The sequence below is a fragment of the Felis catus genome, chromosome C1 (assembly GCF_018350175.1).
Source record: "Felis catus isolate Fca126 chromosome C1, F.catus_Fca126_mat1.0, whole genome shotgun sequence".
Taxonomy (NCBI): domain Eukaryota; kingdom Metazoa; phylum Chordata; class Mammalia; order Carnivora; family Felidae; genus Felis; species Felis catus.
In genome coordinates this window covers 26,700,528-26,726,635 of record NC_058375.1, presented here as the reverse complement: position 1 = coordinate 26,726,635, position 26,108 = coordinate 26,700,528, and the positions used below count along the sequence as shown (strand labels likewise).

The window sequence follows — 26,108 nt, the reverse complement described above, 5'->3', positions numbered from 1 at the left end:
AATCCTGGTTTTCAAGGAGCTCACAGGCTACAAACAAATATTTACCCTATTGGGTTGAAGTATGGGGCCTAAGAGGAGATAGCAACTGCTGTGTCCTGGGATTGATGGGGAGGGCACTCGTAAGTAAGTAAGGTTTCTTGGAAGAATGGATACTATTCTTCAGAGGGCAGAGCTGGGAGGGCAGGCCTTCCATACGGAGGGATCTCACAGTCTGTACTGTCTCCTCTCCCCATGCTGTCTCCCACTGTGGTTGTGGCTCCTGCTAAGCCTAGAAATCCAGAGAGGAGAGCAGAGGCTAAGGTACCCTGGAGGCTGGGACAGGATCAGGCAGTGGTAAGGGGTGGGAGGTGTTACCACGTGAACTCTGGCAGTCAGCCAACCAACCGGCCTTCATGGGGGCCCTGTGTGTGACTCCCCTGTAGGAGAAACCCAGAGGAGGAGACAGGTCTTGATGCAGGCAGCCCCCGTCCAAGCTGACACAGAGAGCTTACAGGACGGTGTGCTAACTCAGGAGGCAGACCTAAATTCTGGATTCCATGAGGAAACCAGACATCTGGGCCAGATAGTAAGAAAGGCCATGGGCCTGGCCTGCCTGAGAAGCTGCTGCCCAGTGGACCCTTGCCATGGGCTTGGGATCCTACCTGTTGTTCTCTAATGGCTCTGGCAGGGTGAAGTCTGGCAGCATCATGGAGGCCAGAGAAGCAGCAGCCCAAATTTTATCAAACACCTGCAAATGGCAGAAGGTGCTGGGGTGCTAAAGTCAAAAGAAGCCACCATATGGAGACATAGTGTCAGCTGCCTTGGTTAGATCAGCTTGTTTACTCATTGCCACAACCTTAGGAGGTAGGTATTATCCCTATTTTCCAGATGAGCAAATTGGGACTCAGATAAGCAAGTTTTTCAGCGTCATGCAGGTAGGCTGCAATATAATGGTTTGAGGCAGATGATTGTCTTTCCAATACCCAGCAACAAGGTCACTGGGCTTTCCCTTTCAGATCCCTGGCGGTGGAAGAGAGACCACCAGCCCTGGCTTCAGGGTTTGGTGGGTCTGCAAATCAAGGGCCTCTAGTCTCAAATGCCACTATCTTTGGCCTCCAGGGCTGCTCTGCTATCTTCAGCATGCTCAAGGTGTAGGAAGTCTTCCAAAGGAGCTCAGGCAAACAGAAAGTCCTGGGTGAAACATGAAACAAATGAGTTTCCAGAGCACCCATTTCTGATCCAAACCTGAGTCAGGTATGGCTACAGCCTTTGCCCACGGCCATTTGAGAATGGTCTTAGAGACCCTGCTTCCAGACCTCACACACTTTAGTGGTTTCTCCCTCATTATCAATAGGATTGATGGACAGTTTGCCTGTATTATCTTAATCTTTGTGACAATGCAATGAGAAAGGAACTATTTTTGCCCCCATTTGGAAGTTGAGGTGAAGAGAGCTCAAGAGAGATGAAGGGCCTTCCTTAAGCCCACATGTCTAGTAAGTGGTGGACCTGGGACATGAACCCAAATAGTTTAACTCAAGTCCCACAGTCTCTCTGACTAGCTGCCTCTGACCAGGGTCCTCTAGGAGTCTGGTCCTAAGAGTCTTGCCTTACAGCAGTGGGCAGGCATGACTTCCCCCAAAGGAGGCTTCTGGAGATCTTCAGGAGGGGGAACATGGACATGACAAGGCAGAAGAGACTGAGAATTGGTTCACTTGGCAGGAAGGGAGGAGCAGGCCAAAAGCAGTTGGCCATGGCTGCAATTAGGAAGGAGGAGGGGGTGGTGGAGACCAGGCTGAATTGTGTCCCGCAGGGCCTTTGGCAGCCCTGGAGAAGGAGGAAAACTGAACTTTGCTCTGGTGTCTCTTGGCTATATGGCCCCAGCTGGGAGAGGAGCTGGAACCCAGAGAGTCTGAATAAAGAGACCTACTTGGTGTGGGTGGTGGACCCTGAGCCCTGAGATTCCCTCTTCAGAGTCTCATTCTTGTCTGCAGTGTGGGGAGAGTCATTTTCCCCACTCTTTCTTCCTCTTTCTCCCAAATGCCTTCCTTGAGCTGTGCAAAGGGGCACATCTGGAGAGACCCAGATGCAGCTAGAAAAAAACCCATCTGTATCTGCCCAGTTGAGAGGGGCTAGATAGGTATGGTGAGCAGGGCTGGGTTTGGAGGCTGGTCTTCTAATACTAAATCCTTTAGGGGCTCTCTAAAGCTTTTAGATGGAAAGGAGTGGAGGTCCTTTCTCTGGGCTATTGGGCACAGGAGTAGAGTGGATGAGGGTAGCAAGTGAAGACTTTCATTCATACAGATACACAGATATATATGTCTATATTTGTATATCTATATATTTAGTTTATTTTTTGAGAGAGTTAGTTTATTTATAGGGAGAGAGAATGAGTGGGGGAGGGGCAGAGAGGCGGGTGGGGGGGTAGAGAATCCCAAGCAGGCTCTGTGCACTGTCAGCACAGAGCCCAGTGGGCTCCGATGTGGGGCTTGAACTCACAAACCGTGAGATCATGACCTGAGCCGAAATCAAGAGTTGGACACTTAACCAACTGAGCCACCCAGGTGCCCCCATGAAGATATTTTTTTGAGCACCTGTTAATGTCAGACATTGTTCGAGACACCCAGAATACTGCAGCACATGAAACAGACAAAGTCCATGCCGTCCTGCAGCTTATGTTCTACTATCAGGAGACATACTATAAACATGTAACAGATAAAGAAAATAATCTCAAAGAACAATAAGTGCTATGAAGGCAATGAAGCAGGCTGATGTAGAGCGTACCTGGGGGATGGGGCTCAACTTTAGTTAGTGAGTGGTCAGGGAAGGCCTCTCTGAGCTGAGACCTGAAAGATGAGGCAGAGGAAGCCATGGGAATATCTGGGGCAGAGCGTTCCAACAGAGAGAACATCAAGTGCAAAGCCCCCTGAGGTGGGATTTTCAAAGAGATTATAGGTAGTGTGGGTTATTCACAGACTGAGCACTGTCCAATGGGTCAGGAGATGGATTTAGACTTGCCTCTACCTAAATGTCTCGAGTGTTTTGGGGCAGTAAGCCTGTTTTCTGTAAAATTCCTACCCTAACCCCCCAGGAAGACTTGATTAAATAAAGCAATAAAGGGGAATGAAAAAGACCCCAAGCCTTCCTCCTAATATTCTGTTCCTCCTTCCTTCTCCATTTTCTGGGGGCAGTAAGTGTAGGAAGTTTTTCTCTGGGGTCCTAAGGGCTGGTGGTAGGATTGAGAGAGGTCAGGGACAAGGGCACCAGCCCAGCTACAAGAGATGCTGCCAAAGGCAGCTGGGCAAAGCCAAGTGTTGAAATGGTCAAGGGGGCTCAGGCAGAACTGGATGCAGGAGGAGGCAGACAGCTGGGGGAGGAACGCCTACCCATGTACACAGCAGTATGGGCTACAGGTCATTGGCTGTGTGTTAAGGCTCCCCAGTAGTGAGCCCCCGCCACATATGCTGCTGTTAGGACAGGGGGTGGTGGAGGACCGGACAGGAAAACTGAAGCAGAATCCTGGCCATGCTGGTTAAGTTGACACAGGGAAAGGGGATGGGTAGGCAAAGCCTGAAACTTGCAGAAGCCCAGGACTACAGCAGCAAAATGAGTTCCAGGCCTTGCTTGTGGCAAGCTCTGTTGTGTTGGAACTGGTATGGGGATGACCTCATAGGTTCCAGTGTGAGGGGACTAGATAGGGCTGATCCCCAGCAAGAGAGCAACTGTACCCCTTTGCTGCCATCTGGACCATTGTGTCCAGCGTGTAGCTCTCCCAGACAGCTTCGTGGGGGGAGGCATGAATCGGATAACATTTGATTTTTGAAATCTTTATCTTTGCTTTGCCCAAGGCATTGCTTTGTGTCTACCTCTGAGACATTGGCTTTTGCCAAACACGTCTGGCTCCCTGGTGCCCAGGTGTGGACAGCCTTGACTAAGAACTGCTTTTTTCCCAGCAGAATACCTTTGGTCTCATATGGTTGTCCTGGAGAGATTAAGTGACCCACCCAAGGTCACACTGTAAACCAATAGAGGAAGTTAAAAAAAAATTGAAAGGACAGATAATGAGAGCTACTTTTATTAAGTATTCTGTACGGTACAAGGGCTTTAAAGACTGCACTTTGTTAACCATCACATCACTATTACCTTTCTGATGGTTCTATTATTATTGCCATTTTACAGATGAGAGGCTAAGACCTGCCCAAGGACACACAGCAAGTGAGTAAGTGGAAAGGGACTTGAACCCAGAAAGTCTGACAACAGAGTCTGCACCCATAACTGCTTTGATCCAGGGAGTTTGTGAGTTGCCTGGGTCTCAGAAAATGAAAAGCAACTGATTTGGCTGGGCAGGGCCCTGGGGGAAAGAAAAAGAAAACACTGACTCTTTCCTCTGCAGCCCTTTTCCTTCCTCCATTTTCCATTCTTTTTCTGGAAGGTAATTGCTTGGGGCAGTGACAACCTCCTGGCGAATTACACAGCTGGTTTCCCAGTGAGATTTGTAACAACAACCCCGCCAGCCTGGCGGCCCGCAGCAAGTTCCGGTTTAAGAAACTAATTGCTGGATTGTGTAGTTGGTGCTAAATTGGGTAATTTCTTGGTGACGGCATGTGTGCCAGTTCTTCCATTCCCAGATAGATTCGAGCTGCATCAGAGAATTTGTCATACACGGCACCCTCCCAGACTCCTCCACTCTCCACTTCCCGAGCTAGCACAGGCAATTGCAAAAGTGGCTGTTTCCCTGGGCCCAGAGGTTCATCACCTGAGCAACTCTCTGTGTCCTGGGATAGTAGAGAGGTGACTTCATGCAGTAAGATGGGGAACATACCACCAGCACCTAGAATTGTCATAGGGCTTCAAGGAGCTTCCTTTACTCTGTACTTATCTGACCTTGGACTTGGAACAAACTCAGTACTCACCTTTGGGGAAAAGGCTAAACCATATACCACACTCTGGTTTGCTCTGGAGTGTGTGGGTACATGTGAGGTTTTTGTTTGTTTGTTTTCTTCTTCTTTTGACAAATTCACTTTCATTACTGTGTTTACTTCAGAATGGCTTTTAATAAGGGTGTCTTCTCTGGGCTGACAGCACAGGTGGGAGGAAAGCTAAGATGTTGGGGTGAGGCAACACTGAGTTTGACTTTGGGTTTTACCACCAACTCTGTGACCCAGGACAGATCAGTTAGCCTCTCCCAGCCTCAGTTTCTTTTTCTGTGAAATGGAAGTGGGGGGATAGTACCGATCCCTTGGAATAATTGTGGAAATTAAATAAGATGTCATAAGTGAAATGCTCACATTCACTCAACAAACACCTGCCATATGCCAAGCATCATTCTGGGGGCGGGGGTGAATAAGATGGATGAAATTCCTACACTCACATGGAGCTTACAGTGTAGTGGGAGAGACAGACAATCTCCAAATCACACACATTGAAAATGGTAATGATATAAGAGCTATACAGGTGCCTAATGCCTTGAGAGCAAACAGCAGGGAGATCTGACCTAGTCGGGGAGGCCAGAGAAAGCTGCCCCGAGGAAGCAACAACGGGGCTGAGATCTGAAGGGTGTGTAGGAGTTAACAAGGCAGAGGTGGGCGGGAAAAGCTTTCTGGACAGGGGGAACAGGTCCCTGATGGGATCATGGGATTGCAAAAAGAGTGGCCTGGTTGGAGCAGAGAAAGCAAGGGGGAGCATGTTGTGAGAGGGTGTTGGAAACGTAGGAAGGGCCGGACCCTGCAGGCCTTGTTGGACAGGTTATGGTGTTTTATCTTAAGAACATCAATAAGCCAATAAAGAGGTTTAAGCAGAAAAGTGACAATATCAGATTTCTGTTTCCAAGTGACCATTTGGATTGGAAGCTGGGTAGGAAAGGAAGTAGGGAGACCAGTTAGGAGATTTTTCAGATGCTCAGGCAGGAGATGGTGTTCTGAGTTAGGTGGATTGGTTAGTGGTGCTTTCTACTTACAAATACAGAAAACCTGGCCAACAATGGTTTAAATAAAGAAGAGTTTATTTCTTACCACATTTAGGCCCAGAGGAAGGCAGACGGCTTATGTTGGTTCCATGGCTCAATGACTCCAGGACTAGCATTTCTGGGATTCTCTAGGCCTTTCTCTCATGGTGGCAAGACAGGCCGCCTTAGCTCATGGCTTCATGGTTGTATTCAAGCCTAGAAGAAAGGGAGGAAGGATGGTACTAGCAAGCTCCACTCCTTTTATCACAAAGGCAGAATATTTTCCAGAAACCATCGAGTTTTATGTATGTATCATTAGCCAAAAGTGAATCCTGTAGCCTCTAGTTACAGGTGCTGGGAAGGGGGAAGGGAGGTTGAGAGTGAGTTTTAGCTAGGCAGCCAACCATTGTTGGTGGATATGGAAATAGTGGGCAGATCTATTTTTAGGAAGCAAAATCCGTAGGTCTTGGTGATAGATGGAATTATTAGTCCCCTCCTTGCTTGTTTTGCCTCTCTATGGATTAGTATATAAGGTGACAGCAGGAGAATGTGATGGTAAAGCATACCATATAAGAGGAAGCCTGTATAATCCAATCTACATCAATGATGTCTTTTCTTTAGGAAATCCGTAAATTGGGTATCTCCTTCCCCCAGCAGTTTGCATTTGATCATAGTTTAGTATTTGGATATTGGGGATTTTGCAAATTCAGAATAAAGCATTCACATGAGGGATTACATTGTGTAATCTTTTAGAGTTCATAAAATGGTTTCATATACATTTTATCACTTGATATTAAGATCCTGGGAGATAGATGAGTGGGCATCATCTGGTCACTTGTCTAGTGTCACACACCTTCTGGTCTCAGAGCTTGTACTTTTTCCACTACCCAGTGCTACCCTATAGGACATGGGTAGTTTGTCTGAAGAGAAGCCCATCTCCCCTGAGACTTAGAGCTGGGAGAACATGGGCTGATGCTAAAGGGACTGAAGTTTGATAATCTTGATGGAGGTTCAGAGGCTTCACAGCAGCACCTGTGTGAGGCGGGGCCAAGGAGTAGGGGGAGCCTGGGAACATCTACCCTTGGTAAGCTCAGCATGACACTCCTTGATGTGACCACAAACAAAGCAAATGAGATGGTCTGACTCACTTTTGTGCTGTGAGTCTCAAACGTGGGTCCTGCCTGGGCAAGAGGAGGAGGATCATGATGTGGATGAAGGACCAGGCTATCAAAATTTCTTTCCAAAGCAAAGAGATGCTTCCAAGAGCTTTTCCAACAACTGCTTGTGAGGCCTCTTGGTCTGAAGTCACTTCTGCTTCCCCAGAGAAGGGCAGTGGGGAAGAATTGTTATCTAGAGCCAAGCAGTTGATATCTGTGAGGTCACCCCAGGTTCTCTCCAGAAAAGGTAACCAACAGCTTTTCCAGTCCAGGCCACAGGGTGGGCCAGGGGCTGGGCATGTCTCACCCTCTCCTCTGTGGAAGATTTCCAGGAGACTCCACCATTGTCTCCGTTGTCTCACATTCCTCAGGGTCAGGAAGTTCTTCCTGATGTCTGACTGTGTCTCTTCCACTACTATTAATCATGCCTGCAAAGCTAGCTCTTCTTCCTGACATCCCTGTGTCTAATAATGGCATCATTAGTCTTCCAGTCACGGCTGCTGCAAACTTCAGAGTTGTCTTCCTTCCTGACTCTCTCTCTCTCTCTCCCACCTCATCCCAGTATTTGCCAAACCCTAAATGTCTGCTGGAACTCCCACAGCCCACCCCTAAGAATTCCTTATTTGCCCACCTCTTCTGCCTTTGTGCCTCCTGTTTCCTCCTCTGGGAATTCTCTCTCCCCCACCACTTTGTCTTCAGAACACACAGCCATCTTGTTCTCCATCCCAAACACATCGTTCTCTGGGAAGCCTCCTCACTCTCCCTCTATTAAATCTGTTCCTGTCTTCATCTGAACTAGCATAATGTTTTGCTACCCCTTTCTAGTCCAGTCATTTATTCATCTACTTGGTGAACAATTTATTAAGCACCTGCTCTGGACAAAGCCCTGAGTGAGGTGTTGGAGATTCAGAGATAAATAGATATGGTTCCTACACTGCAAAAGACCACTTTCTAGTTGAGAGGACAGAAACTGAAACAGACAATTTCAATGCAGTATTATGTTTCTTTCATGGGGGAACCCAGGGTGTTATGAAAGCCCAATAGAGAGATATAACCCAGAATAAGAGTACAGAAAGTCTTTAAGGGACGGTGAAGCTTCATCTGGATAAGTGTTAGCCAAGAGAAAGGGTTGAAGGGAGTAGATGGAAGGAGATTCTAGGAGGAGGGTACAGCTTGTGCAAAAATATAGCGACTTAAAATAACCCTGTCATGTGGGATTGGTCCCTTGTTAGACTATAAGCCTCTCAATGACAGAGACCACACTTAAATCACCTCTACACACTTCTTACTTAGAGTCTTACTTATGGTAGCTGCTCAACAAATATTTGTGGAATGGAGTTATATTTGAGGGCAATGGAGGAAAAAAAAAAAAAAAAAGCAGTGGCTCAGCACCATGGACAGATCACACAGACACCTGCAGTTGGAGGTAGTCCAACCTGTAAGCTCATTTGCATGTATTTGCATAATGAAGCCAACTTCATTTCCCGGGGGTCCAAAGGCTCTGCATCATGGGGGATCTAATCAGTCCTGGTTTGGGGGGTTGGGAAGGGAAACTGTCAAGGCCAGAGGCTGGTCCTCTGAGGACTCTGGGAGAATCTCTTCTTTTGCTCACTACTCTTCTTTTCCATCAGGAGCCAGTGGTCCTGAGCCTTCTGAAGTTAGAATTCTGTTTGGTGGTGGGGATCCTGACACCAAGGATGGGAAACCCCAGATGGTGAGTTGTAGGAGCCTGGGAGATGAGGAGTAGATTGAGGTTCCGAAATCAGAATGACTTGGGTTATTCTGGATGCAACCTGAAACAGTGGATATGGAGAGGTGGTGGCGGGGAGGAATGGAGGATGGGTCTCGGAGGTGCTGCTGTCTGGAGTCTTTGAGGCTGTCATCCCCTCCTAGTCAGCAGATGGCCCAGGAGCCTGGTCTAGGATGAGGGAGGGCGCCGTCTGCCAGCTCCTCAGTCCCTGTCCCTCCTGCTGACACCCCCTCCTGCTGTAGCTCCTGTCCTGGCAGCTCTGGAGTCCTGATTGGAGGCAGTTCTTGCTGAGAGCTGACCTCTCTGTCCTGTAGCCTTGGCAAGCCTGGGATGGGGGCCAGGGGCACTGGTTCCAATGCTTTCTCTCCACCACCTCCCTGCCCTTCCAGCCTACCGTTCCTGGGAGGAGGAACTCCTGAGTTCCAATCCCAGTTTAGGATTTAGATGCTGCCTTGTACAACCAACGTTCTTTCTCTTTATGGTTTCTCCTCCCTGTGTGACTCCCCTACAGTGGAATGGGGGTGGCCAATGGGAGTGAAAGGCAAAAGGGGAAATTTCACTGGGGAACACTTGGAACCCAGAAGAAGAAGAGGCAGTCATCTTAGGTTATTCCTTCCTGTCTCAGCCCTGGAGTGGGTGGGGGGGGGGTGTGGGAGGGAGGAGAATGAGCCTGCAGCCAGATGGAAGGAACAGGGTGTGGAAAGAAGGGGAGGGGGTGGGTATGTAGATGCAGGTCCAGCGTTCTCTTTGGTTGCTGCTGCTGGAGGCCATGACCCTGAGGCCTGGCTCCTCGAAGCAGTGGGTGTGGGTAGGGCTGGGGCAGAGGTGTGGCTCTGGATCAATTTGCCTACAGCCAGTTTGTTGAAAGCTAGTTCACCTAATGACTGGTTTCATATATATATATATATATATATATATATATATATATATATATATATATAGTCTGTTTGGGTATCCTTTTATTTTGGGTACCCTAAGGATTTTTAGAAACTCATTTGGCTGAGGGTATTTTGTCTTGTGAATAAGTATTTATCAAATTTGCAGCATTTGACGAATGATGGCGTTATTTTGTGCCCTTGTGTCTTTGTCTAGTATGACTGTTTTAAGGAATTTGAAGCTCATTTGTGGAAAGATAGTACAATTAATTACAATCAATTGATATGCATTACCTAAAGGGATACTGGAATACCTAATAATAGATAGTTTTAGGTGAAGTGGCCTGTTGTTCATTCCAAATCCTTTTTCTCTTTATTTTCCCAGGAGGTTCCTGGGGCCTGGCCCCCAACACTATGAAGAACCCTTGCTGAGGCCATGAGGGGTTACCATGGCGACCGCGGTAGCCATCCCCGCCCAGCCCGCTTTGCCGACCAGCAGCATATGGACGTGGGCCCAGCTGCCAGGGCCCCGTACCTGCTGGGCTCCGGGGAGGCCTTCTCCACCGAGCCCCGCTTCTGTGCCCCGAGAGCTGGCCTGGGACACCTTTCTCCTGAAGGGCCCCTGAGCCTGAGTGAAGGGCCATCAGTAGGCCCTGAGGGAGGGCCAGGGGGGGCCGGGGTTGGGGGGGGGAGCAGCACCTTCCCCAGGATGTACCCCGGCCAGGGCCCCTTCGACACTTGTGAAGACTGTGTGGGCCACCCTCAGGGCAAGGGTGCCCCCCGCCTGCCTTCTACACTCCTGGACCAGTTTGAAAAGCAGTTGCCAGTTCAACAAGATGGCTTCCACACACTCCCATACCAGCGAGGTCCAGCAGGGGCCGGGCCCGGGTCAGGGCCAGCGTCTGGCACTGCCCCGGAGGCCCGCAGCGAGAGCCCCAGCCGCATCCGGCACCTGGTTCACTCTGTGCAGAAGCTCTTCGCCAAGTCCCACTCTTTGGAGGCCCCAGGGAAGCGGGACTATAATGGGCCCAAGGCTGAGGGAAGAGGTGGCTCTGGAGGAGACAGCTACCCCGGCCCGGGCTCTGGAGGCCCCCACACCTCCCACCACCACCATCACCACCACCACCACCACCACCACCAGTCCCGGCACGGCAAGAGGAGCAAGAGCAAGGACCGCAAGGGGGACGGGCGGCACCAGTCCAAGGCCGCTGGCTGGTGGAGCTCTGATGACAACTTGGACAGCGATAGCGGCTTCCTAGCGGGTGGGCGGCCCCCTGGGGAGCCTGGTGGTCCCTTCTGCCTGGAGGCTCCAGATGGGTCCTACCGGGACTTGAGCTTCAAGGGGCGCTCGGGCGGGTCAGAAGGCCGCTGTCTCGCCTGCACTGGCATGTCCATGTCACTGGATGGACAATCGGTCAAGCGAAGTGCCTGGCACACCATGATGGTCAGCCAGGGCCGGGATGGATACCCAGGGGCTGGGCCAGGCAAGGGACTCCTGGGTCCGGAGGCCAAGGCCAAAGCCAGGACTTATCACTATCTGCAGGTGAGGTTTTGGTGGGGGTGGGGAACAGGGTCCTCAGTCCTCATTGAGGTTGTCACCCGGGGAGCTATCAAAGGGGTTGGATGGGAGTCAGTTGTCCCCATGATGGAGGCCTGGAGGCAGGGAGGTTCTGCCTGGCCTCACTGTGTCACCTCGAGCCCCTTTTGGGATCTCGGTTTCCCCATTTGTACAACGAAGAGGCCCTTCTATTCTGACATTATATGTCACTGCCAGGAAGACCTCCCTTCGACCTGCTGTTTGGACAAGCTGTGCTGGCCTCTGTCTCATGAGCTCGGAGGCAGAATGAGGTTGAGGGTAGGCAGTGGACAGGACAGTGTGGTACTCCCTGGCAGTTGCTTCCCTTGAGATTAGAGGTCAGCAGTTGGAAAGCAGTTCTCCTGCCCCCAGGCCTTCTCCAGACCTCTTTTCTGCTCAGATCTGGGTGGTCCAGATACTGTTTGAATATGAAGGTCAGTTATTTCCAGAATGTGCCTGTGCTGGGGTTTGTCATTCTGGGGTGCCTGCAGTAGGACACCACAAGGCTGTGGAAGAGCCTTGGGAGCCTGTCCTGTGGGTTTTCCTAGGCTGGGGACACACTGAAGTCTGAGGCCCAGATACAACACCAGGGCAGGGCTTCTAGGGAGTGGATTGTGCCCGTGATAGTTGGCATGCTGTCTCCATCCTGTCTCACCACTTGTGTGGTCTCTGCAGGTGAGGCGAGGAGTTCTGACTCCTCCTTATGGAGCCCTTATCCATCCCACACTGTCCCCTCTCCATCTTCTCACTGAGGTGGGATCGGGTTCTTCTCACCATCTTCTCTCTCAACCTTCCTTTTCTCTGCCTCAGGACCCTCTCCCATACCCCTCATACCCCTGACTTGCTTTTTTTTTTTTTTTTTTTAAGTTTCATTTATTTTATAATCTCTATGCCCAACATGGGGCTCGAACTCATGACCCCGAGATCAAGAGTCACATGTTTTTCCTACTGAGCCAGCCAGCCAACCCTCCCACCCCACCCCACCCTGGACTTCTTGAGGCCTCCCATGGGTTTAGGAGGAAAAGTCATTACAAGGTCTGGAAGTCCAGCAGACTTAGAGTTATCCCCCAAACCCACATTCCACGTGTTTAATCCACAGTCATTCATTCAGTGAGCTTTCCTGGGTGCTGTGGATATAAAGATGAAGACACAGACGCTGCTTGTGAGGAGCCCACAGGGTCGAGGTGGGATTGACAAGGAAGCAGGTAGAATAGAGTGATGAGGCTGTGATAGCACAGTGCCCGAGGCACCGTGGGGGCACAGAGGGGGCACCTCACCCACCTGGGGTGGTGGTGGCCAGGGGACTGCTCAGAGCAGCTTCGGGGGAGAATGGCCCCTGAGCTGAATCCTGGTGGAGCTGGAGTTGGTCGAATGCAGAAGAGGATTAAGGGTCTTCCAGGAAGAGGCTACAGCTTGTTCAAAGGTACAGAGAATTGACCTTGCATGTGTCTTTTGGGTGTCCCTGGCCTTGCTGGTAAGTTCTTCACACGTTAGGGCTCTTCTGGGTGGAGAACTTACAAGAGCTCAAGGGAAAGCAAGAAGGGCGGGGGGCGGGGGGGCAGACAGTAGGGAAGGTTAGAAACTTCTTGGATTCAGGACTTCTGGGTTGTCCTTGAATTGCCCCTTTCCTGGGTAGAGAGGTCCTCTAAGTTGGGATTTGAAGGGTCCAGCAGAAAGGGCCAAGGAGGGAACACCAGCCCTTCTTCTGCTATAACTGAGCCCTGGCTGTCCCTGGAGCTTCACTGCCACTCCGCTGCCTCCTGCTGCTTCTCCAGGGCTGCCCTGACCTCTCTGGGGGCTTCCTTTTTAACATGCACCTCACAGTGTCCTGCAGAGGAGCGAGGAGCTGCAGTGGCTGTGGAGTGGGAGCCCTGCAGTGTGGCAGAGAGTGCCCTGGCTATCCCATCTGCTGGCCTGTCTCTCTCTGCTTGCTTGTGGCTCCTCTCTGTAGAGTGCAGGGAAGGGAATGATTCCTTGGGGTCTGGGGTTCTAAGACATCTGAGGATTGCAAAGTCAGAGCCTGTTTGGGGGAGAACTAACAGATTGCAGGGACCTTGCACAAAAGCAAGGGAAGCTGGCCCCATCAGACCAGGTGTCTTTGTTGGATCCTTAACCCTTTTGTTGAGACCCTATTTCTCCCACTGGACCTCAGCTCTCCCTCAACCCTCTTTTGAACCCCTCTTTGTCCTCAGAGCCCTTGTTCCTTTATGTTCCTCCCTGCGTTACCCTCTTCTGATTGAGTTCCAGCATCTTCACTGAGCCCTGCTCCTCCTGGTGGGTTACTTCCATCCTGGGAACCCATTCCGTCCCTGGGTCTCTGTTCTCATATTTATCTCTGTCCCTTCACCTAGCCTCACCCCCAGAGTCTCTGTTCCTCCCCTGAACCCTATGCTGTCCCTGAATATTGACCTTCTTAGTCTCCATCCTCACCCCATTCAACCTGTTTCTTACAACAGGTGTTCGAAATCTTCCTTGCCTGCCCCAGCCCTCTCCCCCACACCTCTATTTATACGTCATTCTTCCTAGTGTAGGCCAACCATCACAGGTTCCCTCACCTTCCTGTCAGCCACCTACGGATTCGTCTAGATCCCCAGCCACCCCCATTGCCTTCCTTCTTGGCTCAGAGAAAAAGCCAAGACCACTCACCCAGACTGATCCCTCCAGCAGGGTTTGAGCCCATCTCCCCGGGATCCCCTCTATCCCTGAATTGACCGCCCCTTCTCCATCCTACATTTAAAGGCTAGCTTTGTCTTTACTGGCTCTTTCTCTTATTCTGAAAACATGCCCAAGTCTCTCATCCTACAAAATCTTCAACTCCGTACCCCCTTCTGTCTACTGTCTTCTCTTCATACCCAAGTTCTTAAAGCATAGGTTCTACACCTTCACTTCCTTTCATTCTCCCTTTATTACAGTCTGACATCCACATCCCCTGTCCTCTAAAATGTTCTGGCATTGGTCCCCAGTAGTCTCTTGAAAGCTCTCCTTGAAAGGCACTTTTCAAGGCTTATAATAATAATAGCTAACACTTACTGAGGACTTACTATGTGCTGGGCATGTCATATTGACTTATTTATCCTTCCCACCAACCCTGGGATGTAGGCATAATTGTCATTACTGATTCATAGATGAGGAAACTGAGAGAGTAATCAGTTTTGCCCAAGTTTGCCTAGCAAGTGACGGGGCGAGATTTTGAACATGGATTTTAACTCCTCAGCCCGAATTACTAACCTCTCAATGCACTGTGGCATTTGACATTATCAACTCCTTTTATTCTGGAAATGTCTCCCGTTTCCATGACATGGCATTCTCCTGACTTCCCTCCTACCCCTCTGCCCACTCCTTCTCAGGTGACTTCATAGGCTTTTCTTCCTTTCTTTGCAGTCCCCTTTTTAAATGTCAGTGAATCCCTCCCCAGCTCTCTTTCTTCTTTCCCCTGGGCTGTTTCATTCACCCCTATGGATTCAGCTGCCGCCCATGACTCCCACGTGTCTGCCTCCAACCCAGATTTCTCCAGTGAACTCCAGAACTGAACATCCAACCACCTGCTCAGTAGTTCTCTGCCAGACTTAAGATGCTCAACCCTGACCTATCACCTCTTCCCCAAACCTGCTTCTCTGGGATTCTGTGGCTCAGTGAACAACAGCACCATCCCCCAGGTCCTCAGCCAGCAGCCTCCCAGTCATCTGTGACTCCTCCCAGCGCACCCCCCACCACCCCCTCACCCCCTACATCTAATCAGGCTCACTGATGCTCCTTAACACCTCATTTCCATCTCCTCGTCCCCCTCATTGTCATGGTCTTAATTTAGGCTCATCATCTCTTGCCTGGCTAACAGCATAAGCCTTTTAATTGGTCTCCCTCCTGCCACTCGATCCCCTGCCCTTCTCCCAGCGCTACACAGTGCATCCCCCCTTTGGACTGTCAGAGCGCTCTTTCTGAACCAAATTTGATGGCACTTCCCTGCTTAGAGCCCTCTGTGACTCCTCAGAGAGGGAAGGAGGGAGAGTTGGAGGATTTAGGATGTCAGCAGGTTAAGAGAAGGAAGGAGCAGGAGGGGTGAAAGGTGAGGGCAGGTGATACTTCACTGCGGGGGGGTGGGTCAACACAGGTCACTTTGGCCTCCGATCTTCAACCTCTTGGCACTTGGCATATCACCTCCAAGACTCCATAGGTGGCCCTCAATTAAGTAGTAAAAGGTCCATGGAGGATGATGAGGCATCTCCTGTAAGGGAGGGGACAGCTGAAACCTTACCTCCGGCTCCGCTTCTGCATGCCCCTGAGCATGGCCTGCTCCAGCTAGCAGAGCGCCCCGGCAATGGGGATAGAGAGTTCTGGCTTCTAGATTTCATAGGGACGTGTCTGAGAGACAGAAGCCCCTGTCCCTGCAGGTGCCGCAAGATGACTGGGGGGGTTACCCCACTGGGGGCAAGGATGGGGAGATCCCCTGCCGCAGGATGCGGAGCGGCAGCTACATCAAAGCCATGGGGGATGAGGAGAGTGGAGACTCAGAAGGCAGCCCCAAGACGTCCCCCAAAGCAGTCGCCCGGCGCTTCACCTCCCGCCGCTCCTCCAGCGTGGACCAGGCCCGGATCAAGTAAGGACAGGGAGGGCTGGGGGCGGAGAGTGGGAAGCTGATGCTGGGTCCCTGCAGGAGATGTGCACCAGAGGGGTTCCCTGCCTAGGATTCGACTGGGGGAGTCTCGCTTTGCCCCACAGAAAGAGGGGGTCCCTGGTGAGATAGTGCCTCTCTGAGTGCCTCTTTAGGAGAGTCTCTTCACCCAGGAGTCTCCTGGGAGGATCCCTGTCTGGGGGTTTCTGAGGTATAGAACCTGCTCAGAGGCCCCAGTGCTATTATTCCCCCTTCTAGCAGACCCCCATTCTGAATCTGGAATTTTGACCTTTCCCAGCTGCTGTGTCCCACCCCGGATCCATCCCCGGAGCTCCATCCCTGGCTACAGCCGTTCCCTCACCACCGGACAGGTAGGGATGGTCCAGCACACCTGAAGGAAAGGGTGGGAAGGAAGGGGGGTGGAGTCAGTCCCATACTCAGCCTATGCCTGAAAATCAGAGGTCTGCCCATGGAGAGAGCCCAGGTCTGGTTCTGGGGGAGCTGGGAGGCCTTGGGACTCCTGGATCTGACTCAGCCTGGGGGGTCTCAGTCACATCCTTCAAAGCCACCGAGGGGCCTCTAAGTGATGAGTTTGCAGGGGCAGCATCAGTTTTCTGAGGTTTTCCAGTCCTGTCATGGCCTGATTACTCCCAGTTCGCCCCATGCAAAAGGCAGGCTTGATTGTGCAGATGGTACAGGGATAGGCAGAGCTGAGGTCTGAGAGATGGCCTGTGCTTGAGTTCTCTCCCCGCCACTCCAACCATTGGAAGACACGGCAACGCCTCTGTTTTCTCATCTTTAAAATGACAGTAGTAGTGATATTTATCTCAGGGGCTTTGTGAGAGTTCCGTGAGAAAATGTATGCAAACACAAGGTACCTGGCTCCAAAGTGGTACTTTATAAATGTGAGTTCCATCCCTAAGTGTAGACTTTCCCCTTAGCTAAGCAGAGGCGGTGCAGTTTAGTAATTACATGTATGGCATGAATTGGAATTCTAGCTCAGCTCCTTACCAGCCGAGTGACCTGGGGCAAGTTACTTGACTTTTTTGAGCCCCACTTTCTCTATTTAAAAATAGGCATCATAATAGTGCTCGTGGCACATAGCCAGCACTCAGTAAAGGTTAGCTATTTTTACTGTTTGCCAGGGAAAAAAGATCAATGCAAAAAAGCAGTGCAGAAGAATGTCCACATTGGCTCCTATTGTTTGCTGCTGAGGTCTTTGTTACATTTCCTGAATCAGGGAATCTGATTGGCACAGCTGTTGTTTCTCATCAGAGTAGCCTATGTTGCTCAACCCACTAGTTCAATGCTCAGTCCTCATTTTACTTGACCCATCAGCAGCATCTAACACAGATGAGGACTTTCGCCTTCCTGAAACACCTCAGTCAGTTGGCTTTGAGGACACCATACCTTTTAGGTTCTCCTAGATTCTCTCTGGCTGCTAACGCTTGGTCTTGTCACCAGTGCCTCTCTAACTCGCCAGGATCTGAACACTGGATTTTTTTCAGGGCTTAGTTTCTGGACTTCTCTCTACACTCACTCCTTAAGTGAGCTCATTTAGGCTCATGGCTTTGAATATTACTTTATTTTATTAAAATTTTTAAAAATGTTTATTTGTTTTTGAAAGAGAGAGAGAGAGAGAGAGAGAGAGAGAGAGAGCAGGGGAGGGGCAGAGAGAGAGGGAGACACAGAATCCAAAGCAGGCTCCAGGCTCTGAGCTGTCAGCACAGAGCCCGATGCGGTGCTTAAACCCACGAACCGTGAAATCCTGACCTGAGCCAAAGTCAGATCCTTAACCAACTGAGCCACCCAGGCGCCCTGGCTCTGAATATTATTGAGGGCCTGGTGACTTCCAAATGTGTATCTCCAGCCCCAATCCTCTCATAATTGCTTGGCATTTGTGTCTAACTGTGTACTGAAATCTCACTTGGATGTTTAGTAGACATTTCAAATTTAAGATATCCACAACGAAACTGCTAGTACCCTTACCCCATTCCCCCTACCTCCCCAAACGTACTCCTCCGTCCACTGTCATCTCTGTTTCAGGTAATGACAACTTTATCCTTTTAGGAGTTCTGATCTAAAAGCCTGAAGTCAGTCTTGACTCCTTTCTCTGTCTCACATGCCCCATCCAAGCTTTCAGCAAACCTTGTTGGTCCCATCTTCAAGTATATCCAGGACCAAAGCACTTCTCACCTCCGATGCCACCACTCCAGCCTAAGTCACCATGGCCTTTGTCTGGGCTTTGACACTGCCTCCTGAATGGTCTCCTGCACGTGCCCCTGCCCCACATCATTCTCTCTCAGTACATCCCAGAGTGATCATTTCAAAATAGAATTACGTTCACTCAAAACCCTCACCTTACTCAGAGGACTTACAAGGCCCTGCACAATCTGTCCCTTGCTACCTGCGAATCCTGCTTCTAATGCTCCTCCGCCTGTCACCCGCTGCAGCCACAGTGGTCCTCTTGCTACCCTTCTGACACCACAGGTGTGCTCCAGCTTTTTGTCTCCTTATGTTTTAGGTAGGTCTTTTGTAAATAGTTTAAGGAATTTAGTTTATATCTATACTGACAATGGCTTGAGGGTTTGGTACATTTACATTTATTGTGGTTACTGGTACACCTGTATCAATACAACAGTATTACTGCTGTTTCATTGTGTGCCTTCTATTTCTCCTGCCTTTTGAGTGATGCTTTTCTACTCCTTTCCTACCTTCTTTTGGATTAGTTTTCTTCTTCATTTTTCTTACTACCAAATCCCACACTGGTTTGGCAGTTCTATTTTCTATTTTCATTCTTTGTGGTCACTCTTATAATTTTCATGTGCATATTTGACTTAGCAAGGTCTAAATTTGACAATTTCTTCTTTCCTTAGGATACTTTAGTTTTGATGACCTCTTCCCTTCTTATTGTACATGTTGCCTGGTATTTTGTCCCATGTTCTTTTTACCTCTCCAAATTAGTCTTTATTATTGTCACATTAAAAAATTTTTTTAACATTTTATTTATTTTTGAGAGAGAGAGAGAGAGAGATTGAATGGAGGAGGGGCAGAGAGAGAGAGGGAGACAAAGAATCTGAAGCAGGCTCCAGGCTCGGAGCTGTCAGCACAGAGCCCGACGCAGGGCTTGAACTCTTGAACTGTGAAATCATGACCTGAGCTGAAGTCAGACGCTTAACCAACTGAGCCACCCAGGTGCCCAAATTTTATGCTGTTAGTACTTGATCATATAGACTCATATCTTTAACCCCTCCCCCCATAACTTCTTACGTTTCATTCCTTCCTTTTAAATATTCTTTAGTTACAATAAATTACGTTTAAAAAAATAAATCTTCTTTAGTAATTTTTTCAGTGAATGTCTGTTAGTATAAAACTCTGCCTTAAACAAAAGATGTAGTCTGCCCTCGTTATTTAACATAAATTAGCTTATTATGGAATCTTAGGTCAACATTTATTTTCTCTCAGTGTTTTGAATGTATTCTTTTGTCATCTGTCTCCTCTTGTTGCTGTTGGGAAGTCTGCAATCAATCTAATTGTCTTTGTGCATAGTTTTTCATTTCTTTCTGATTGCTGTTGAGATCTTCTCTTTGATTTTGGTGTTCTGCAGTTTCATTGTGATATGTGTGTGTGCTCCCTGAATCTGAAGATTAATGTCATTCATCAAATCTGGAAAATTCTCTCATGGTTACTGTTTGTTGGTACATCTTTTTTCATCCTTTTACTTTCAACCTACTTGTGCTTCAAAAAAAAAAAAAAAATCCAATCTAACAATTGCCACCTTTCGAATGAGGCTTTCTTGTTCATTCACATTTAATGTGATTATTGATATGGTTGGATTGCGTCATATGTCATTTTTGCTCCTCTGTTCTTTCTTTACTGTCTTCTCTTGTATTAAATGAATGTTTTAGTGAACCATTTTAATTTCTTTGTTATTAATTCCCTTTTACTATATTATTTGAGTTATTAGAGTTGCTCAAGGAATTACAAAGTGTATCATAACTGATTAAAATCTAAGTAATTCTGGTAAAAAAATTAATTCTGGTAATTCTGCTCCAATGTGTCTCTTTTTTCTCTCCTCTCTTTGTGCTGTTATTGTCATGTACCTTTCCTATGTATATGCTATAAACTAACAGTTATTATAAAGGAATGTTGGTATTATAAATAATAGCTTTGTGAAATTTTGCACCTTTTAAAGAAGTTAGGAGAAAAAATGAGAAAAACATATCTATAGAGTTTTTTATATTTGCCATTTCTGGTCCCCTTCATCTCTTCCTGTGGATTTGAGTTACCATGAGGTATCACTTCCCTTTAGCCTGAACAACTTCCATTGTTTCTTGTAAGATAGGTCTGCAACAAATTCTTCAGTCTATATGTATTTGGAAACATCTTTAATTTTACTCCATTTTTGAAGAATAATTTTGCTGAATATAGAATTCCTGGCTGACAGTTTTTATTTTATTTTATTTTAAAAATATTTTTAAACATTTATTTATTATTGAGGGACAGAGCATGAGCATGGGAGGGGCAGAGAGAGGGGGAGACACAGAATCCGAAACAGGCTCCAGGCTCCGAGCTGTCAGCACAGAGCCCGACGCGGGGCTTGAACTCACGAACCGTGAGATCATGACCTGAGCCGAAGTCGGACGCCTAACCGACTGAGCCACCCAGGGGCCCCAGTGGCTGACAGTTTTTCATTTCAACATTTTGAATATACCATTCCACTGCCTTGAGCACTCATTGTTTCTGATGAAAAGCCCGTTGTTAATCATATTGTTGTTTTCTTGTATGTGATGAATTGTTTTTCCCTTGTGCTATTAAGATTTTCTCTTGGTTTTTGGCTTTCAACATTTTGACTGTAATGTATCTGGCTATGGATCCCTTTGTGTTTAACCTACTTTGAATTTGCTGAGCTTCTTTAATCTGCGGAATAATATTTTTCATAACATTTGGAAAGTTTTGAGCTGTTATTTCCTTGTTCCTTTTTCTTCCCCTTTCTCTCTTCTTCTTTTAGAATTCCCATTACATGTATACTGCTTTACTTGTTATTGTCCTGTAGGTCTCTGAAGTTCTGTTTATTTTTATTATTTTTTCTCTCCGTTCTTCAGATAGGATAATTTATACTGATTAAGTTTACTGATTATTTCATATGCTGAGCCGTTCTAGTGAATTTTTCACTTCAGTTATTGTACTTTTCAGCTCCAGAATATCTATTTGGTTCTTTAAAAAAATTTTTTTTTCTATCTTTTTGTTGTGATTTTTTATTCATGAAGTTATTGTGCTTTCTTTTAAATCTTTCAACATGATTTACTTTACTTCTTTTAACATATTTGTAATAGCTGCTTTGTAGTTTTTGTCTGTCGATCAGACATTTGGGAACATTCATATTTTCTTGTTTATTTGCATGTCTCATAATTTTTTTGTTATATTCTGAACATTTTATTTATTTATTTATTTAATTTTTAATTTTTTTTTTTAACGTTTATTTATTTATTTTGGGGACAGAGAGAGACAGAGCATGAACGGGGGAGGGGCAGAGAGAGAGGGAAACAGAATCGGAAACAGGCTCCAGGCTCTGAGCCGTCAGCCCAGAGCCCGACGCGGGGCTCGAACTCACGGACCGCGAGATCGTGACCTGAGCTGAAGTCGGACGCTCAACCGACTGAGCCACCCAGGCGCCCCTATTCTGAACATTTTAGATAGCATATTGTAGCAACTCTGGATTCTTATTTTACCCCTTGATTGTTATTGCTTTGTTTATTATGTGTTTGTTAATCCCTGGACTAAATCTGTGAAATCTGTCTTCCATGCTAAACGTGGCCTCTGATGTATTCACTAAATTTCTTTTCTTTCTTGTTTTTATTTTTAAGCCTGCCTTCCTAGGAGTTGTCCTGTGTCTGTATAGCTTAGTGTTCAGCCAGAGATTGGTCAGAGATTGTGCTCAAAAACCTTAAGCCAGAAAGGCTTCTCTCTGCTTATGGTTGTGTGTGTGGACTTGGGAGTACAAACTTCAGGCTCTTTTTAAGCCTACCCTGAATTTTACTTTTTGCCAGTCTCTCTTGTGTTATCTCCGCACATGTGCACAGGTCCCATTGGCCAGGGAGGTGTGGGCAGCTCAAGACGTCTCTGGTCTCTGCTGTGTATGCACTCACCCCTACTTAACTCAAGATATGTGGAGAGCTCATCAAACCTTCTCTAGCTGTTTCATCCCCTGAAACTTCTCTGTTAAATCTCTGCCTCATCTCTTAGTCCATTGCTTGTCCCAAACAGCATTGAAATCTCAGCTTAGCAGTGCTGCTGGCTATTCCTGCTCTATTCCCCCCCCCCCCCCCCCCCCCCCCCCCCGTTCTTGATGCTATACCTGACAATGTTCCAAATTAAGTGAGCCCAAATTAAGTGGCAGTGGCAATGAAGCAGCTGTTTTTCACAGCCTGCCTCACCCTGATTGAACTATTGCAACTGATAGAGCTGGGAACTTGAGTAATGGGAGCAGCCCCAGGCAAGGCCACCACGGACTCCTGCTGTTCAGTAATTTTCGTGTATATGTTTCTTTCTTGTATACCTTTGACTGATTTTCAGAGTGAGGAAATAGTTATTTTTGACAGTTTTGTCCAGCTTGTCACTCTGTCATGCTTGAAGTTAGAAGTGTGGAAAATTCTCCATCAGTATAATTATCTCCAAATATTGCCTCTTCTACATTCTCTCTATTCCTTCATCTGGAGCTCCTATTATTTGTTTTGTTTTAAGATTAAAAAAATGTTTATTTTATTTTATTTTATTTTTTTGAGAGAGAGGCACAGCTCAAATGGGGAAGGTGCAGAGAGAGAGGGAGACATAGAATCCAAAGCAGGCTCCTGGCTCTGAGCTGTCAGCACAGAGCCTGACATGGGGCTTGAATCCACGAACTGCAAGATCCTATTCTTTCCTCCATGCATCTTAACCTCTCGTTCATATTTTCCATCTCTTTGCCTCTTTATGCTGCCTTCTGGGTAAGTTCCTTAGATGTATCTTCTGATTCACTAATTTTCTTTTCAGTTGTGTCTCATCTACGATTTAACTCATTAATTATGTTTTTATTTGACTGACTTTTTTTCAGTTCTGGAAAGCTGGTTTGGTTTCTTTTAAATATTTCTAGTCTTCTTTTCAAAGTTTATGTTCTCTTCTTATATTTTCAGTTTTATCTTTTAAGTTTTAGAAGTTTTAAACATAGTTTAAAAGCTAATCTATTTTAGCTAAGGTAACACGAGTTGCTGTAACAGATGAAGCTTGAATTCTCAATGGCTTAGCTCAATAAAAGCTTAGTTGTTTATGTCACAGTTTGTTTTAGTTATCTATTGCTGTGTGACGTATTATCCTCAAACATAGTGTCTTAAATCAACAAATATTTATTATCTCACCATTTCTGTGGGTCAGGAATCTCAGTGCAGCTTAGCTGGGTACCCTCTGGATCAGATGACTCACATGGCTTCACTAAGACGTTGGTCAGGGCTGTAGTCATGTCACAGCTTGACTGGAGGAATATCTACTTCCTTACTCACTCATATGGCTGTTGCCATTTGATGCTCACTGGCTATTGGCCAGAGTCATCAGTTTCTTGACATGTGGGACTCACCATAGGGCTACTCAGAACATAACAGCTTGCTTCTCCCAGAGCAAAGACTCTGAGAGAGAGTGCCCGAGATGGAAGCCACAATCTCTTTGTAATCTCATCTCAGAAGTGACATTCCATTGTATCCGCCATGTTCTATGTATTACAATAAGTATAGGCCATACTCAAGAGGAGGGAACTATACAAGGGTGTTAATGCTAGGAGGTGGACATCATTAGGGGCTGTGTCGTGGGTAGCGTACCACATGGTCTGGTATGAACTCATCTTCAGTGGAACTTTATCTGTGACAGTCCTGAACAGCCTGGGTTAGAAATTTGTTCCTCAGAAAATACTTTGCAATCGCTTCTGTTAGACTATTCTTGGTCTGGGACCATTTTATGTTAATTTTTAATTTGCAGGGAGGTGTCTGTCACCCAGGCCTATGCAGACAGAATCCTGTATCTATGTGAAGACCAGCTTGTGGCTACAAAAATCTTAGAACATTGGCCTACTTCTCCCTCCCTCCAGTGCCTAGATTACAGACTAGCTTCCTATTATCATCCTGTGCTGATAATTAATTTTTTTTTAGTCTACTTTTCACGAAAGGTTTCCCCTTTCCTACCTTTATGGAGGTTCTCATTTCCAATGCTGTGTTTCATGTGGGCCCAGCGCCTTACTCCCACACCCAAGTGAGTGTTAATACCTAAACCCGTTAGTCCCTGAGACCAGCAACCTGCACCCCCACCTTCCACCGCCCCTGGGCTGTTTGCAGCCCTGACTCACACAGCTAATATTCTGATTTTCTGGTCTCCTCTTTGCTTTTGTCCCCTGGGGACACATCGTGCTTTCTTGTGAGCTCAGCTATGCATATAAAACATTTCTTATATTTTATCCAGTGTTTTAGAGTGTTTTGAAATGGGAGTGTTTTCCAAGGTTAGCTAAACTAAATGACACAGGTAAACTATAGAGGATGTGGCGTAGCCCCCAGATGAACCCGCCAACTCTAGCATGGACAATTTCAGTTAGACCCAAGCAAAGCGTTTTCTGCTAAATATCCCACACCCTGGGAAATATTTACGGATTCTGAGTCTGATTTGGAAAAAGGCTAAGGTTCCTATTTTCTAAGAGGATTCTTTGACTTTGACTCTACTGAAAGTGGGGGCTGGGGGAAACAGGGTGGAAGGCAGTGCAGGGATAATAGGAGAATTCACAGCACAATGTTACAATTTTATAATTCTAATACAGTAAAGATCAACACCGGTGCAATATTCCTCTGGGAGTCTATACAAGTCTGTGTTTCCCTTAGGTCCTGGTCCCTTGTGGAAACACTTCAGAAGCTCCTCTTGGCCAGTAGAGATAGAAAGTGTGTCCCCAGGGAGTTTCTCACCTTCCCTCTGTCTGCCTTGGATAGAATTGGTCATAGGAATAGCATATGGTTGGGATTTCAAGAGCTTCAGAGACTCTGGGAAGGAGAGGCCTCTGAAAGGTAATGTCATTGTGATTTAAGACCCTCTGCTATATGCCAGATATTATGTCTAGAACTTTACACACAGAAGAGGCTTGGAGATACAGAGATGAGCTGCAAAATGAGATTCCTTCCATCTGTGGTATCCAGAATGCTCTCTACTGGAGTTAGATCAACTCTCCTATGCCCCAGAAGGGACTCTCTGAGCTGGATTGGTTCTAGTTGGGGAGTATCTTGAGCCTGGCCTAGAAATAGCAGGAGTTAGATCAGCTTCTGAGCTTTAGGAAATAAAACTGGTCCTTGGTACCCCAGAGGTCCAGAGATAGGAAACTTGCAGAAGTCATGATGAAAACCACAGCTGCCACAGAAGTGTGGCCTGTGCCAAACATGGCAGAACTTAACTTCTACAGGATCTTGGATTGATTTTTCCATGACCTGTGATTTCTGTACACTTGTAATGAAATTATTTTATTTTATTTTATTATTATTATTTTTAATGAAGTTACTTTAGAACAAGCCGCAGAAAGAAGTCCAGACACTCCTTTTTGATTACTGGGCCCACACTGGAACCACTGAATCCAAATTTTCACAAAATTTTGTCCCTGAGCTTTGAAGCAGCCAAAGCAAAGAGAGGCATATGGGTAGAGAGCCTTGGGTTCAGATCCTTGGAGTGGAGCTTGAGTTAAGGTAGGTTTAACAAGGTCCTCAGGAGATTCTGATGCTCAGTCAGCCTGGGAAAAGAGCCAGGAAACCTGGCACTTAACTTTGGTAAATCACTTACAAGCTGGGCATCTTTGGACAGTTCATCGGCTCTCTCTGAGCCTTAGTTTGGGCAAATTAAGATCAGTAGAATTGGATGGAAATTTCTGCTCAATTTGAGGTAGAATTTAGTGATGTCATGTTATGCTTTGGAGGTGGAGTTATGGAAATGTCAAGTTGCATTTTACACGTGAGCCAAGCCACTACTTTATCTGTTGATTGCACATAAATATGATGTCATGAATCTCCTGGGAGATGTCACAAGTTGCAGCCATGGGACACTTGGTGTCATATTTACCATGTGGATGCTACCGAGGACCTTATCCATGACTTCCTCCAATGGTCTCTACGTAATCACTCATGGGGGGATTTCTCTTGGGCTCAATCACAGGGAATAGTTGTGGTTCTCATG

The 26,108-nt window shown here is 47.2% G+C and overlaps 1 protein-coding gene across 4 annotated transcripts in view; it reads left to right on the top strand.

Annotated features, from left to right (window-relative positions):
• DLGAP3 (DLG associated protein 3) overlaps positions 1 to 26,108 on the top strand; it is a 62,351-nt gene that overhangs the window by 12,626 nt on the left and 23,617 nt on the right. For 2 of the 4 annotated variants that reach the window (XM_023258445.2, XM_011284742.4), the window contains exons 2-5: positions 8,709 to 8,791; positions 10,088 to 11,245; positions 15,667 to 15,872; positions 16,186 to 16,258. In XM_023258445.2, the coding sequence (XP_023114213.1) occupies positions 10,139 to 11,245; positions 15,667 to 15,872; positions 16,186 to 16,258 (1,386 nt within the window). In that variant the 5' untranslated portion in view covers positions 8,709 to 8,791; positions 10,088 to 10,138. Of the gene's footprint in view, positions 1 to 3,858; positions 4,192 to 8,708; positions 8,792 to 10,087; positions 11,246 to 15,666; positions 15,873 to 16,185; positions 16,259 to 26,108 lie in introns of those variants that run through there. The other 2 variants (XM_023258446.2, XM_023258447.2) reach the window with 2 other exon arrangements.